Source organism: Dendropsophus ebraccatus, chromosome 7 (genome assembly GCF_027789765.1).
Source record: "Dendropsophus ebraccatus isolate aDenEbr1 chromosome 7, aDenEbr1.pat, whole genome shotgun sequence".
Lineage (NCBI taxonomy): Eukaryota > Metazoa > Chordata > Amphibia > Anura > Hylidae > Dendropsophus > Dendropsophus ebraccatus.
Window position 1 is genome coordinate 27,321,295 of NC_091460.1, and position 15,496 is coordinate 27,336,790.

The 15,496-nt window shown below is 42.1% G+C and overlaps 1 protein-coding gene across 15 annotated transcripts in view; it reads right to left on the reverse strand.

Annotated features, from left to right (window-relative positions):
- Window positions 1-15,496, reverse strand: part of CTNNA2 (catenin alpha 2) — a 1,387,623-nt gene that overhangs the window by 393,074 nt on the left and 979,053 nt on the right. The window contains exon 1 of one of the 15 annotated variants that reach the window (XM_069977193.1): window positions 4,100-4,329. The exons of the other annotated variants lie outside the window; for them this stretch is intronic. Coding sequence (XP_069833294.1) covers window positions 4,100-4,171 — 72 coding nt within the window. The 5' untranslated portion in view covers window positions 4,172-4,329. Of the gene's footprint in view, window positions 1-4,099; window positions 4,330-15,496 lie in introns of those variants that run through there. 15 annotated transcript variants of the gene reach the window in all.

Sequence of the window (15,496 nt, forward strand, 5' to 3'; positions counted from 1 at the left end):
TGGTTTTGAAAGTTTCTCTAGTATATTGTATAATTCTTTCTCGAGTTTCCTTTTTTTTTTTTTTTTAAATGTTCACATGACTTTATGTGTGTGTGTTTCTCATTGTTCGATGTTAGAGCCATCATGTAGAACTATTACTCCCAGCTGGACTACTTCCCTCATTGACTATGGTCATGTATAGTGAGTTTGTAAGGTTTTCTCACTTTACTACGTATTCTGCCCTGCCAAAAGTCCTAAGGGTATCTGACACTGGGAGCTATTGTTTAGAACGAGGAAGGGATTCTACTAAAAATTAGGCCTGGGTCTTCTATCTAGTGACCCCTCAGCATCATTAAACCCTATTTTCTAGATCTACATTTCAAGCCTTTACAAAGCTTCAACAGGGCCAGTTGAACATTACTATTCAGGGGTACAGATGGGCTTTCCAAATGATGTATATGAATGGAAGTGGAGTTCACTGATTTGAGATCAGGAACACAATGCTGTGAACTTGTGTTTGGATTTGTAATTATTATATATACAGTATATATATATATATATATATATATATATATATATATATACAGTATATATTGTATATATATATATATATATATATATATATATATATATATATATATATATATATATATATATGTGCTACAAGCTCATCTTGTAAGCCCCTCGCAGTGGGGGAATTACTGTGTATCTGACAAGAAAACAATGCAATGTCTTAAATCCATTGTGATTCTGAAGTGTAAGTGTGTTCTTCCCAGGGGATCGCAGACTGTGTGATCGCAAGCATTGGGAGTATCAAGGTAAAGCAAAGAACACAGAACACAGTTCATCCTAATAACCCCTAGTGCAGGTAGACGGGAATCAGACCGACTCTCGGCAGATGTAAAAGATCTGTATTTAAAGTGAACCTGTCAGAAACTGACCCTGGGACCTGCTAGGTGAGGAGAACAGAGCTCCCATGCGGTTCTGCTCTGCCCCATGTGATGCCGTGCGCTCTGGGCTCCATGTGGCTGGTATCTAGTCATGGGGGAGAAGACACTTTGGCTTCCAGTCAAGCTCATGGATTTCATGGTAAATATTATGAACATCTGATAAAATTTAAAGGGGAATCTTTTTCTTTCAAAACAACTGGTGTCAGAAAGTTATATAGATCTGTAGTTTACTTCTATTTAAAGGTAAACTACTATATCAGCAGGTTGGTGTATATAAGACTGCTGATAAATTCCGAGAGCGCTGAACTCCTCTTACTGGAATATGCATCAGTAGGCATAAGCATCGGAGACGGTGGGCGGGCTAAACGGTACTCTGGAGGGTCAAGGAACCCCCGCAGTGCTCCTAATGAGCAAATTTACATATTTTAGCATTGACTCACAAAAATGGTGGCACTTAAAAAGCATGAGAAGACCAGCAAAGCGTAAGAGGAGTTCAGTGGCTATCTCCCTTTAAAAAGCCAGTTTTTCAGTACTTATCAGCTGCTGTATGTCCTGCAGGAAGGGGTGTATTCTCTCTGCTGCCACCTCTGTCCATGTCAGGAACTGTCCAGAAGAGTAGCAAATCTCTATAGAGAACCTCTCCTGGACAGTGCCTGACATGGACAGAGGTGGCAGCAGAGAGCACTGTGTCGTACTGAAAAGAATACACTTCCTGCAGGACATACAACAGTTGATAAGTATTTTTAAAAAGACTTAAAGCGTAACTGTCATTTTTTTTTTTTTTTATTATTGCAGAAATCAGTAGTATAAGCGATTTTAAGAAACTCTGTAATAGGTTTTATCAGCCAAAAAAGCCTCTTTCTGTACTCAAGAAGCAATCTCCCAGCCTCCCCCCTGACTTCTTATCTGTGCATTATCAGGCAAACACGTCTTCATTACAGAGAAGCCAGTGAATACGGGCTCTGCTCTCTCCATTGTAAGCCTATGAAGGGGGGAGGGGCTGAGGGAGATGAGGGAGCAGGAAGAGGTGACATGAAGGTCAGCTGTTTGTAGACTCTCTGGGCACCTAAACTGCATGATTCTGGGGTCAGAAAAGTCAGTGCTTATTTATGAACTTACTGAGAGAAGATTGCAGGGTGTTGTGCTTTGTGCAAGACTGCTCCGTGCTCAGTCACTCCTAACAGCCCCTCCCCTCTCCATAGCCACATAATGGACACAGAAATCCTGCTGCTTCTGAAGTGAGGGGGGAGGCTGGGAGATTGCTTTTTCACTACAGAAGGAAACTTTTTTGGTTTATAAAACCTATTACAGAGTTTCTTAAAATCGCTTGAACTGTTGATATTTAATGTTTTTTTAAAAAAAATGACCCTGAAATGACAGTTACGCTTTAAATTACAAATCTGTATAACTTTCTGACACCAGTTAATTTAGAAGACTAAAACTGATTCTAAAAATAAAATTTATAGCCCGATATTGCTATGATAATACAGTTCGATATTCACACAGGAAGTGTTGCCATGGAAACAATTAAAAGGGGTTTATCCAAAATTAGAAAAACATAGCGGCTTTTTACAGAAACAGTGCCATTCATAATATTTAGTTTGTGGTTTGTGTGCGGTTTTGCAGCTCAGTTCCATTGAAGTGAATGAAACCAAGCAGGGGTGTAGCTAGGATTCACGGGGCCCCATAGCAAAAAAATTTAAGGGGCCCCCCTATGCCCAAAGCACTGCACATATATATCTGCTTTACTGCTGGTGAACTGATAACCCCTAACTTCAGCACAGGAGCTCTGCACATTTTCCTTTCCTACTTGATTGTGCAGCTGGAGAACAGAGGTCAGAGGTTATCAGTGCAGTGAAGGAGAGATCCCTGTCTCCTGCTTGTTAACCCCTTTTTTTGTGTTGCAGCATGTAAGTAAACATTGGGACACTTACACACTGCAGTACATAAGGGGTTAAGCAGAAGAACACGCGCTCTTACCTTCTCCCCCGGGCCCCCCTCCTGCACAGGCCCCATACCAACTGCCTACCCTGTCTCCATGGTAGTTACGCCACTGAAACCAAGTTGTAATACCACTTACAACCTGATGAGAGGAGTGGCGCTGCTTTTGGACAATTTCTAATCCTAGACATCCCCTTCAAAGCTGCAGGCATCTGGGCTGTAACATTTCCTACTGATTCTGAGAAAAGAATAGGCCATTGTTTTGAATGCAACAACAGAACATTGTTACATGTATAAATATTATAGGGCCGATAATATAACATATGTCTGGACTGAATCAGAAGCCTTATAAATTACCATTGGGGCAGTTCTCCTTTAGGAATAATGGCACTAAAGCATTTTAGTTAGCGGAATCATCTAGAATAGGTCATATACATATCACAGAATAATATCAGACACAGACAAGGCTGGTGAAGCCACTGACTGTCAGCTCCCGTGTTATCGCATCAATTGTGGAGAGCTGACACAGAATTACCCAGATCATCTTTAATTATAGACCTGCCTGTCCAAAGTAAAAATCGTGTCAAAGCCAATGTCACAAAATCCCGGCATCTCCGACAGTAAATGTGTTACATTCATTATCTTAGTGTCGCTCCCAGCCCCAGGAAGATCTTCAGTATATAACGCCGGGGTACACAGGTCTTCTGTACAACATACTGGGGCTTGTATACCAGTGCTGGCTATAGACACCATGGAAGATGGAAGACTGTGATAGGCCGAGCTCTGACTCATCATAATCTTCTGTGTCAGTCACTTTAAAGGGGTACTCCAGTGGAAAAAAAAATTCTTTCAAATCAACTGGTGCCAGAGATTTATAATTTAATTATATTAAAAAATCTCCAGTCTTTCAGTACTTATTAGCTGCTGTATGTCCTGCAGGAAGTGGTGTATTCTTTCTAGTTCTCTCTGCTGCCACCTCTGTCCATGTCGGGAACTGTCCAGAGTAGTAGCAAATCCCCATAGAAAACCTTTCCTGCTCTCCAGACTGGAAAGACTACACCACATCCTGCACGACATACAGCAGCTGATAAGTGCCAGAAGACTTGAGATTCTTTAATAGAAGTAAATTACAAATCTCTGGCACTTTCTGGCACCTGTTGAGCTGAAAGTTTTTTTTCTTTCTGGAATACACCTTTAACCTGTTAACAACGCAGGACAAGTATACTCACTTTGGTTGTCGGCATGATGAGAATAGTAGTTTTGCAACAGCTGGAGGGCCGCAGGTTCTCCATCCGTGTCATAGAGACATGTCAAAATCAAGGGAACAATCAGTAGCGCGGGGTCCGCTCTGTGTCAGTGAAAGAGTCAGACTCCATAGACTTACATTAGGAGCCCAACTCATCATGTGACACAGAGCCAGGAGAGGACTGCGCTTATTGCGGTCTTCTCCCAGCTCATTCTCACGTTTGGGACGGGTCTGAAAACTATGGGGGGAGATTTATCAAACATGGTGTAAAGTGAAACTGGCTCAGTTGCCCCTAGCAACCAATCAGATTCCACCTTTCATTCCTCACAGACTCTTTGGAAAATGAAAGGTGGAATCTGATTGGTTGCTAGGGGCAACTGAGCCAGTTTCACTTTACACCATGTTTGATAAATCTTTCCCTCTGTCTCTATGACATGTCAGACATCAGTAACACTTTAAGTGACTGCTGATACACTCAAAAACCAGTAAATCAGCTAGTTGCAGAGGCCTAATGTGGCGGGAAACTTAGCTGCTCAGTATAAGCGGGTGCAGGGTGTCTGTTTACCCTCACCATGTTGATACTAGGAGGGTAAACAACTTTTGCTGGATTGCCCCTTTAAATCAGTACGTTGCATGTTATTCTGCCTTCGTATGTCAATCACCTCAGATTGAGCTTTCCGTAGCTATAGCAGATATAGCATCATGTCTGCCTTGCTATTTCTAGTACTGGAGGCCATGTTTAGTTGGTTCCCTGTGCCAGTATATCTGTGAATCATTTCTTATTCCGGAATACATATTCACTTATCACACAGCATCCGAAAGTATAAGAGGAACTTGCGTTGTGCCAGGCTAATGCGGTACATGAATTTCTCTTACAGCTGAAACAGAGAGAATATTATAGATTTTGTGTGGCATCACAGAGCTGTGATACAAGAAGAATTGGCAAATGAGTACCTGGCCACCGAGCAGACAAAACAATGATGGGACGCGCACATGAAACAGAGTCCAACAACAGAGACACAATGTTGGCAAGGAGCTGCAGAGCCTCACGGCTCACTCATGAATATAGCAATAAAAGCCTCGTTTTTATACCGCCATGACAATGGAAAGCTGATTGCAAGCATCAAAAATCCCCCGAGAAGCACCGAGTGACAAATCACAACAAACTACAAAAACTACTATCTGGGGCCGAGAGATGAAGAAGTGGATAGGCTTAAAAGGGAAAGAGGAGATGAAATGGAAGCCTTTGCTTCAGACTGAAATTCCACCACTGTTCTGTTTACGAGTGATATACATGCTACATATCCTCAACATTCATAGCAACCACCAAAGGAAGCCTGATATCACAAACCCAAGATTTCAATGGGTCCAAATGTTCCAAAAACTATAACAAGGTCTACCGAGTACTTATCCGCCAAGAGCAGTTTGAATTACAATAGATTTACACCCAGATCCAAACACTATGATAAGATGTACCGTAAAATAACGTTTGAAGGCTTAAAAAACATGGCCGCTTTCCTCCAGGAACAGCACTCTCTTCAATCCTAAGGGTTGTACAACATGGGAAGATTACAGTTCGAAAAATCGCTAGATTGTTCGGATTGAATCGATACCACGATTTCACGACCAACAAAAAATTGTTGCTTGTTTGATAGAATCTGGACCTCTTTTCATCGTTGATCATTTACAAATCGTTCGAACGTTGTTCGGTGTAATAACACGCCGTTCGCTCATTCCCTGGTCTATCAGCCAGGAAAGGACAAGCGCATGAACGACCATAAGTAACGATCATCGTCCTGTGTAGTAGGGTGAATGATTTAAGATCGTTTGTCATAGCGGTTGTTTGAGATCGTTTATCGTAAATGGCTGAAAAATCATCCCAGGTAATACCACCTTTAAAGTATGTTCACACTGAAGAGTAGGGGGGGATTTAAAGCAGAATCTGCACTTAATTTTACGAATATTGCACTTTTCGTTCGTAAAATATGTAGAGAGCAATGTGTTCAATGGGATTTTCGATCTGTTGTTCACATGGCGAAAGTTACGTGCGGAAAGTTCTGCCACGGATCTGCTTTCTTCCCTAAGGTCCAGTTCACACTGAGCAACAATGGAGGAATTCCGCGGTAGAGCTCTCCGTCACGGAATCCTGCCATGCTCAGTGTCCTGCGGTGAGTGAATAAGAGGGTGTGCGTGTGCATCTGCTCCCAGCGCTCTCCGCTCAAAGAATTGACATGTCAATACATTGAATGGAGAGGGGAGGAAGCGGATGCGCGCGCGCCCTCCCAATCACTCACTGCAGGACACTGAGCACGGCGGGATTCCTCCGCACGAGGTCCACCATGAAATTCCGTCGTTTTTGCTCCGTGTTAACTGGGCCTAAAGGGTATGATCACACTGAGGAATAGGTGAGGAATTGAAGGGGAAAGTTTTCTGCTGGAAATTTCCTCTTCTTCAGCTCTGGCAGAATTCAAATAGAATGTGAGCAGAAAGCAGAAATTCAAAGCCCCAATTACTTCTATCTGATTTGTCTAGTGGAACCTGCCCAAAGAATTGACATGTCAATTCTTTGGGGGACAAACTGATCAGCGGCAGAACATTCCAAGTGTAAATTACACTGTGTAAACAACGGATCGGAAATCCCATTGAACACAATGGGACATTGCTCTGTATATCTTTTACAGGCAGAATTTCAAGTGGAATATGTGTAAAATTAAATGCCTTTTCCGCTTTGAATTCCTCAGTGTGTACATACCCAGAGAATTGACATGTCCGCAATCTGCTGGAGAAATCCCATAGAAGTCATTGGTGCTTTGAATTTTTTTCTGTTCACATTCGGTTCGAATTCCACTCAAATTCCACACCTATTCTGCTGAAGAAGAGGACATTTCAAGCAGAAAACTTTCCTCTTCAATTCCTCAGTGTGAACATGCCCTTAGTTTGGATGTGGGTTTTGTAGCTCAGTTCCATTCACCTAAATGGAGCTGAATTGTAATACCACACACAGCCTAATCCTGGATTACCCCTTTAAATAGTAAATACAAAAAAAGTAAAAAAAAAAATACATAGTAAGAATATAAAAGAAATAAAAATACAGCTTTTTCATGTTAGTTGAGTTAAAGAGTTGTAGCAAAGTTGTTTGTCCTCATATGTAATAGAGGATTAATGTGCTGCTGTTTTTAGCAAAGTAACTTGTACTGTTTTCTCCCCAATGAATATAATTACGCCTTGTTTTTCTCTTTGAACTGTGACCCTGCTGTTGCCAAGTAACAGTGCTCGCACTTTCCCACAATCCCTCACGCTTACAGGCTCAGTGGAGATGAACATTCAGAGCTTCCTTGGGATTGCAATCAAACTGAGCATGTCTGACCACCTTAGTAGGTCATACCCAAGGGTCACAGATTAACAAACATTGGTCGGGGTCCGGTTCACATGAGCCCAGCAGCCAGACTAAAACCGCGTCCTGCAAATGAACACCACGCTGGGAACAGTGGTGGGAGGGTGAGCAGCCATCCAGATGAAGGGGGGCCAATATAGTATGAGGGACAACTAAAGAAGGATGCAACAGTATATGAGTTGTACTTCTGCATGGAAGACCCCCCATAAACTCTGTACCTAAATTATAAAGTGATCAGTATTATAATAGGCGGCTGGTTGGTGGGGGCTCCCTGATTTTGCATGGGCTTCAAGTAACACTTTCTCCAGAGGATGATGTAGATGAGATTTATTGGTGATTATTGTAAGGGTCCTTTTACATTGACAGATTTTGTCAGCCGTGGGCAGCCACACACTAGTGGCGATCAGCGAGATCAGTGCACAAGAATTACACAAATAATTGAGCAACTGGAACGGGAGAGTTGAAGAGCTGGATGCCGGATCACACAGCAGTGTATAGGTATTTCTGCACTGTACGTATGATCGGGAGACAGACAGCACAGATATATCCATATTTGTGCTGTCAGTTTCCCTGTGCTATACGCCGCACATCCCATTTCCATAAGGAGATGTGCAGCCAATAGTGATAAATTTTAATGCCAGTTAAAAAGATGCAAGAAGCCCCTTGGCTGATCACTCCCACTTTTACTCTTGTCAGCCAAAGGAGCATTTCTAGAAACAATCCTGGCCAAATTGGTTCGTGTAAAAGGCTCTTAACCCTTTGAGGACCAGGCCCAAAATGACCCAGTGGACCGTGCAAATTTTGATGTTTGCGCTTTCGTTTTTCCCTTCTCCCCTTCTAAGAGCTCTAGCACTTTCAGTTTTCTATCTACAGGGCCATGTAATGGCTTGTTTGTTACAGGAATAGTTGTACTTTGTAATGGCGTCTTTCATTTTACCATAACATGTATGACGGAATACCAAATATAATATTTATGAAGATATAAATAGGTGAAATCGTAAAAAAGCAATGCAATATGGTAACGTTTGGGGGGTTCCTGTGTCTACGTAATGCACTATATGGTAAAAGCGACATGATACCATTACTCTATAGGTCAGTCCGAACACAACCATATGCAGGTTACACAGATTCTCTAATGTTATATATATATTTTTTTTTTATGAAATCCTTTTTTTGGCAATTAATTATTAATAAAATGGGCCTATTGTGACGCTTATAACGGTTTTATTTTGACACCTACGGGGCTGTATGGGGCGTCATTTTTTCCACCATGATCTCTACTTTTTATTAATACCATATTTGTAAAGATCGGACGTTTTTTATCACTTTTTATAAAAATTTTTAATATATAACTTAACATAAAATCGGTAATCCGCACACATTTTCCCCTCTTTTCTTTTACGCCGTTCACCGTTCACATTGACGCTTGTTATATTTTAATAGATTGGACAATTGCGCACGCTACGGTATAATATATGTTTATTTATTTATTTATTTTTATATGTTTTATTTTTATAATGGGAAAGGGGGGTGATTTGAACTTTTATTGGGGGAGGGGTTTGGGGTAGCGTAATAATGTTTTTTACCTTTTTTTTTTTTTTTACACCTTTTAAGTCCCTTTGGGGGACTTTTACATTCAATTGTTTGATTACACACACTGATCATTGCTATGCCATAGGCATAGCATTGATAAGTGTGTTGGCGATCTGCTCATTGAGCCTGCCTGCGCAGGCTCAGTGAGCAGATCGCCGATCAGACCGCACAGAGGAAGAGACCTCCAGCGGTCCATTTTAATGATTGGGACCCCCGCAGTCATACTGCGGGGGTCCCGATCGGTAAGCGACAGGGGACTCTCCGTGTCACTTACACTTAAACGCTGCGGCTGTGACGTGATTGCGACGTTTAAGGAGTTAATGACACACTACAGCACGATCGCTGCAGCCTGTCATTAACGGTGAGGTCGTACTTGGTACGTCCTTGGTATGTCCTTGGTCGTCTAAGGGTTAAAGGGGCACTCCAGCGAAAATCTTTTTTTTTTTTTTTTTTTTTCAAATCAACTGATTTAAGGTTACATAGATTTATAATTCACTTCTATTATATAAATATCTAGTCTTCCAGTATTTATCGGCTGCTGTATGTCCTGCAGGAAGTGGTGTATTCTTTCCAGTCTGACACAGTGCTCTCTGCTGCCACCTCTGTCCATGTCAGGAACTGTCCAGAGCAGCAGCAAATCCCCATAGAAAACCTCTCCTGCTCTGGACAGTTCCTGACATGGACAGAGGTGGCAGCAGAGAGCACTGTGTCAGACTGAAAAGAATACAGGACATACAGCAGCTGGTAAGTAGTAGAAGACTGGAGATTTTTAAATAGGAGTAGATTACAAATCTAGTTCCCCTATAAGGCTCTTGCCACATTGAATGTATAAAACATAAATAAATGGGAGCACATGGCTGATATTATTATTTAGTGAAATTGAACACCTTGCAGGAGGCGATGACACTACGAAGTATCTGTGTAATAGCTGAATATTATTATGATTTGGCATTGGGGCCTTCTTCTCCCACCTAGTGGATAATGAGCAGCAGGGATGATCTCACACGTCCAACTTTGTAACACTTGGGCATCAGCGTCCTATCCATAGGGAGTACAGAACTGACAGATTTTAGCATATTCTTGCAAAAGACTAATTTGCATCCTTAAGTGCTAATTATACCAATTTGGCAATGCTGAATTAGTGAATACAATGTTCTCAAAATATAAAAATTATCACTAAGATAGGGAGATGCAGACTGTGCTCATCTCCGCATCATTATGGAAAAATACACAACTTGTTCTTTCTGAACATCCAGAAACTTGTAAGGCTTCTGCAAGAAGAAGAAAAAAAAAATGGGGGGAAGGAGTTTATGGTTGCACCCTGAGCCAATATCCTGTTGTTGGGAGGCAGATGCTGGGTGTCGAGGGAGGGGTCAACTTTTGCTTTATCTAGGGTGTTTCGGTAACAAGGTTAGGGAAGCAAGCCAGGCTTTCCTCATGCGGAGAAGGGGTGGGGGACTTACCCAATTCACAAATAATATATTTTTTTACATAACTTTGCCATATAACTTTATTAATGAAACTGTATATTTTATCTTCATTTTTTTTTAAAGATTTTTACATTAGGTAGCAGCTGTAAGGGGTAACACAAATCCTCTGCTGCTACCAGTGCTGTATCGGGAACTGCAGGGCTGCTGAAGCCCTAAATATGGCATAGTTACATATTCTAAGCCTCTCTGGATGTGTATTCTAATGCATGTTCGTATTAGAATAGACGTTACACTGTCTGTGACAGTAGAGCTGCAGTCATGGCACCCTGTAGCAGTACAAGAGGTGATTCACTGTTATCTATACTCACTCTGCACACTGTGCTGTTGCTGCAACACTAGTGACACAGACAGAGCCCCCAAATATGATGTCTATTCTAATAGTAACATGCATTAGAATCCACATCAGGGGAGGCCCAGTATCTGTGTGCAGCAGCACAAGCAGTGGTGTAGCTACCATAGATACAGGGTAGGCAGCTGCTATGGGGCCCGTGGGGGAGGGGGGCCCCCGGGGATGCACAGGGAAGATACAAGTCTCCTGTGTCCTTCTGCTTAACTCCTTATGTACTGCAGTGTGTAAGTGAACCAGTGTTCTCCTACATGCTGCAACATAAAAAAGGGTTATTAAGCAAAAGACAATTAGCTTTCTGCTTCACTGCTCTGATAACCCATGACCCCTGTTCTCCAAGCTCCTGTATAGGTCAGGGGTTATTAGTGCAGGAGCAGTGAATGAGAGAGCTCATTGTCTTCTGCTTATTAACCCTTTTTTGTGTTGCTTCATGTAAGAGAACACTGGGTCACTTACGCACTGCAGTATATAAGGAGCTAAGCAGAAGGTAGTCTGCTCCTGCACCTATGTATTTAACCACAAAGGGTCCTAATAGGCTCCTATAGTTAAATACAGTGGACTGACAGAATAAGCAGCCATTGGCTCTCTGCTCTGCCACTCTGGTCTCTGGCCACAAGACATTTTATTTTTTGGCCACATCACAGAGTATAAGGAGGGGGTCCCCTTACAGTTTTTTTTGCTATGGAGCCCCATAAATCCTAGCTATGCCCCTGAGCACAAGTAATATGTAACTGTGTCGGGACAAGGGCTTACACAGCCCTGCAGTACCCAAAACAGCCATTAGTGGCAGCAGAGAGGCAATGTCACCCCTTGCGGCTGCTACTCAATATAAAAAGTAAAAAAGGTTATAAAGTTTATCAAAGAAATGTAAAAGACAGTAACTGTTCTAGAAGAAAGCAGCTATGTTTTAATGTGTTTATTTACTGGGGAAAAAAATGCCCAAAATACGTAAACAAATTAAAGAACTGACTATTTTTTTCAAATTTTTACATTTCAGTTGTTTTTTATGCATCAAAACAAAAGATGTTGTTGAATGATGTTATTTTGTAGCGTTGCATTTATAAATATATTGTTATTTTTAATTTATTTTTTATTTTTTTCAGTTTATTTTGTTTCCAGGGAAAAAAAACATACAAAACATAGCAACAGTATAACTACTAAAATAGCTCGTGTTATTTATCCATAATTTTTTTTTTTCTGTTTTAATTTTTATTTTCACAAAATAAAAAAAGAAAAGAAAGAAACACGGTTGTTGCCAAAATGTCCTTTTTTTAATTATTGATTTTTTTTCTTCTTCTATTTTCTTCTTCGTTCCGTCGTCTGTGAAAAATACAATTTTAATAAAAAATAAATATATATATATATATATATATATATATATATATATATATTTATATTAATAATAACAATAAACTAAAAAATGAGGTTTAGATGTAAACAGGAGGGGCACAAGCCTTCCGTTGGATTAGTTAGAACAAAATGTCTCCATGACGGATTCTGATATTTGGAAGCTCCGCGCTGGAGTTAAATATCACAGAGCGTGCCGCCGACAGTCCACGTGCTGAGATGGAGAGGGCTCCCTGGGGCCCCCAGTGGTCTGCCCGACAGCACTCGCTGCACATTCTGCTCCAGCTTCAGGGATCAACAGGAGACTTTGGTTGCTGGGAAACATGCCAGGGACATTTAGGCTCAGGGCCCCTGTAGGGCTGAGGTTGCTGTGCACGGCTGCTGCACACTCCAGCTCTCAATACAACTTAACCCAACCAAAGAATCAAAAGCCGGTCAGAAGTCAATTAAACTCTTTGAGCAGACAGCTCAGCGAGACAGGTGTTGCTGGCACATTCCTGATGACATGTGAGAGACTGGGGGAGGCTCAGATCCATTCACATCACTCCCTAATCAATCCCGCTGCTTGGTACAATGGAATCTGCGCAGCCATCCCTCGGCTGCAGAGCACTTAGCAGCATTTCCCTGTCTTCTAATTGTGGGCGAGAGGGAAGCGTTGACTGTAAATGTCTCTGACAGAGATAGATGGTCGTGTCGAGAAGAAGAGCTGCCCTCCTGAGTCATCCTATGGACGTGAATATTGCAGGACATAAAAAGAAAAGATGGACTCAGCAATGAATATCATTTCATGTAAAAGCTTCTCTATATCTCTACACTTCATGAATGGTGGGCATGCGGATAATGCAGCTACTGCAGAACTTCTTCTTTTTTTCTGAGAGACAAGAACTGTATTCAGTTTTTCTCTAAACATTTGCACGGCTGGCCCTCCAGAACCCTGCTCCTCCTCCTCCTCTTCCACTAGAGCGGCGCACGTCTTCTCCTGCAGGCAGCACACACTTATGTCATTTCATCATGCGCCACCTAAAGGGAAGGACCTGCAAAGGACCCGACCAGTGCTGGAGCGGAGGGAAGGGGAGTGGGATGTTTATTTATTAGAACCTTCTAGGGGCATCCTGGAGGAAGGGTGTGACTATAGAACTCTGGGAATCCTGTTGGGAGGGGGATAACTAAAATACTAGGGACATCCTCAGGGAGGGGGTGGGGGGATGTTAATTGCAGAACTTGAGGCAGGGCTACCTAGTAGGGGCCTCCATGGGGAGGAGGGGGTTAAATACAGCACAGAGGCATTCTGGCAAGGAGGGGTTAACTGTTACAGAACTAGGGGAATCCTGGCGGGAGGTGGGGGATAACTACAGGACAAGGAACAGCTTTGGGGAAAGGAGGGGGAGGGGTTAATTACAGGCTAACTACAGCCCTGGGACATTGGGGGGGGGGGGAGATGAAGGGTGTTAACTACAGAACTAGGGGAATCCTGGAGAGGGAGGGGATTGACTACAGCACTATGGGAATCCTGGGGGGACGGAGGAGGTTAACTATAATACTGGGGGTATCCTGTGTGTGTGTGAGGGGGGGGTTAAATATAGTACAAGGGGACTCATAGGGGGGTAACTACAATACTGGAGGAAGAGGAATCTACTTAATTGGGGGTGTGGTTTATCTACTGCAGTCATCTACTTAATGGTGGTGGGGTTTAACTACCTACTGGGGGCATATTCCCATCTGAGATTGTTGTCTTTTAGATAGGCAATAAAAATCTGACCATTGGGGATTTGACTGACCCCCACCAATCTCTCGGGTAGTCCTGCTGAGTTCTTCACTCATTACAGGTCAAATATGGCCCTGTTCTCTGGATTGATGGGGTCCAGTTTCTGGTGGGAATACCTATCTACTTAATTTCTAGGGGGATAAAGTGCACCTGTTTCTTCCCCTGATCTGCGTACAGTCGCTCCTGTCACTGGAAATTTGGATAACAATGCATGTGACCACAACGAGTCAGTTCCGAGCATGAGCACTATTGAATCAGGCTTGTTAACAGAACCAACACAGTGAGGTTGTATTCATAGTTACCCAGGTTACTCAGGTGAGAAAACACAATGACAGGCATCCTTGCTACTCTCTTACATTTATGGGTTGTGAGGATGGGGGCACAATATTTTGCCTTGCCCCTGGTGCTGCCAACACACACACTTTGCCACTGCTGTCATGTATGGAAGGTTCAAGATTCTAGATTGACACTTGTTTTCTGTGCAATTACATGGGCCGACTATCCCTCTCCTGCTCTGGACAGTTTCTGACATGGACAGAGGTGGCAGCAGAGAGCACTGTGTCAGACTGGAAAGAATACACCACTTCCTGCTGGACATACAGCAGCTGATAAGTATTGGAAGACTGGAGACTTTTAAACAGACGTAAATTACAAATCTATGTAACTTTCTGAAACCAATTGATTTGAAAGAAAAAGATTTTCTCCGAAGTACTCCTTTAATGAATTTGGAAGTAGTAATAGTTATAGCAACATTGGTATTACATAGAAACCAATTATAATTCTAAGAAGTTCATAATTAATCTGTAGAACAATAATAATAATAATAATAATAATAATAATAATATATCCTATGTAATTGGTGAACATTATAATTATTACTTCGTTGTTAGGAATATTCTTAATTCTACGACATATACTCCCCCCCCATGGTAACTTATTCTGGTTAATTAGATTTCCGTGACCTGTATGAAGACCCCCAGCCTGCTGCCACATGCCATCCTATTACAACAGATTTACACTCACCTGGTATCCCTTCGACGTAAAATGTGCACAAAGCTAAGGGGATGGGATGCCAACGTGTGCTGAGAGTTGTAGTGCCATCAGAGCTAGTTATCTACGGTGGCTTTTTGATATATAATTATGAAGTCAGCATGAGCAGGATGTTTCCTAGGCAAACAGTCTGGAAACGTTCCCGCCTGGCGCTGCCAAGTATTTTTCATACTAATTAAATACTGTGAGTTCCGTTATTAACATATTGAAAACGAACAAACATGCGGCGACCCAAAGCCACCGATCAGTGATTAGCCGATAGTGGAAGCAAATATCCTATTTCTTACATTGGGATAATTGGCCTTACACTATTAAATGTTTCCACTTAAGTAAACGACACCATGGTTGGAAGATATAATAGGGGTGAAGCTAATGTCCTGCTTTGGGGGAGGGGT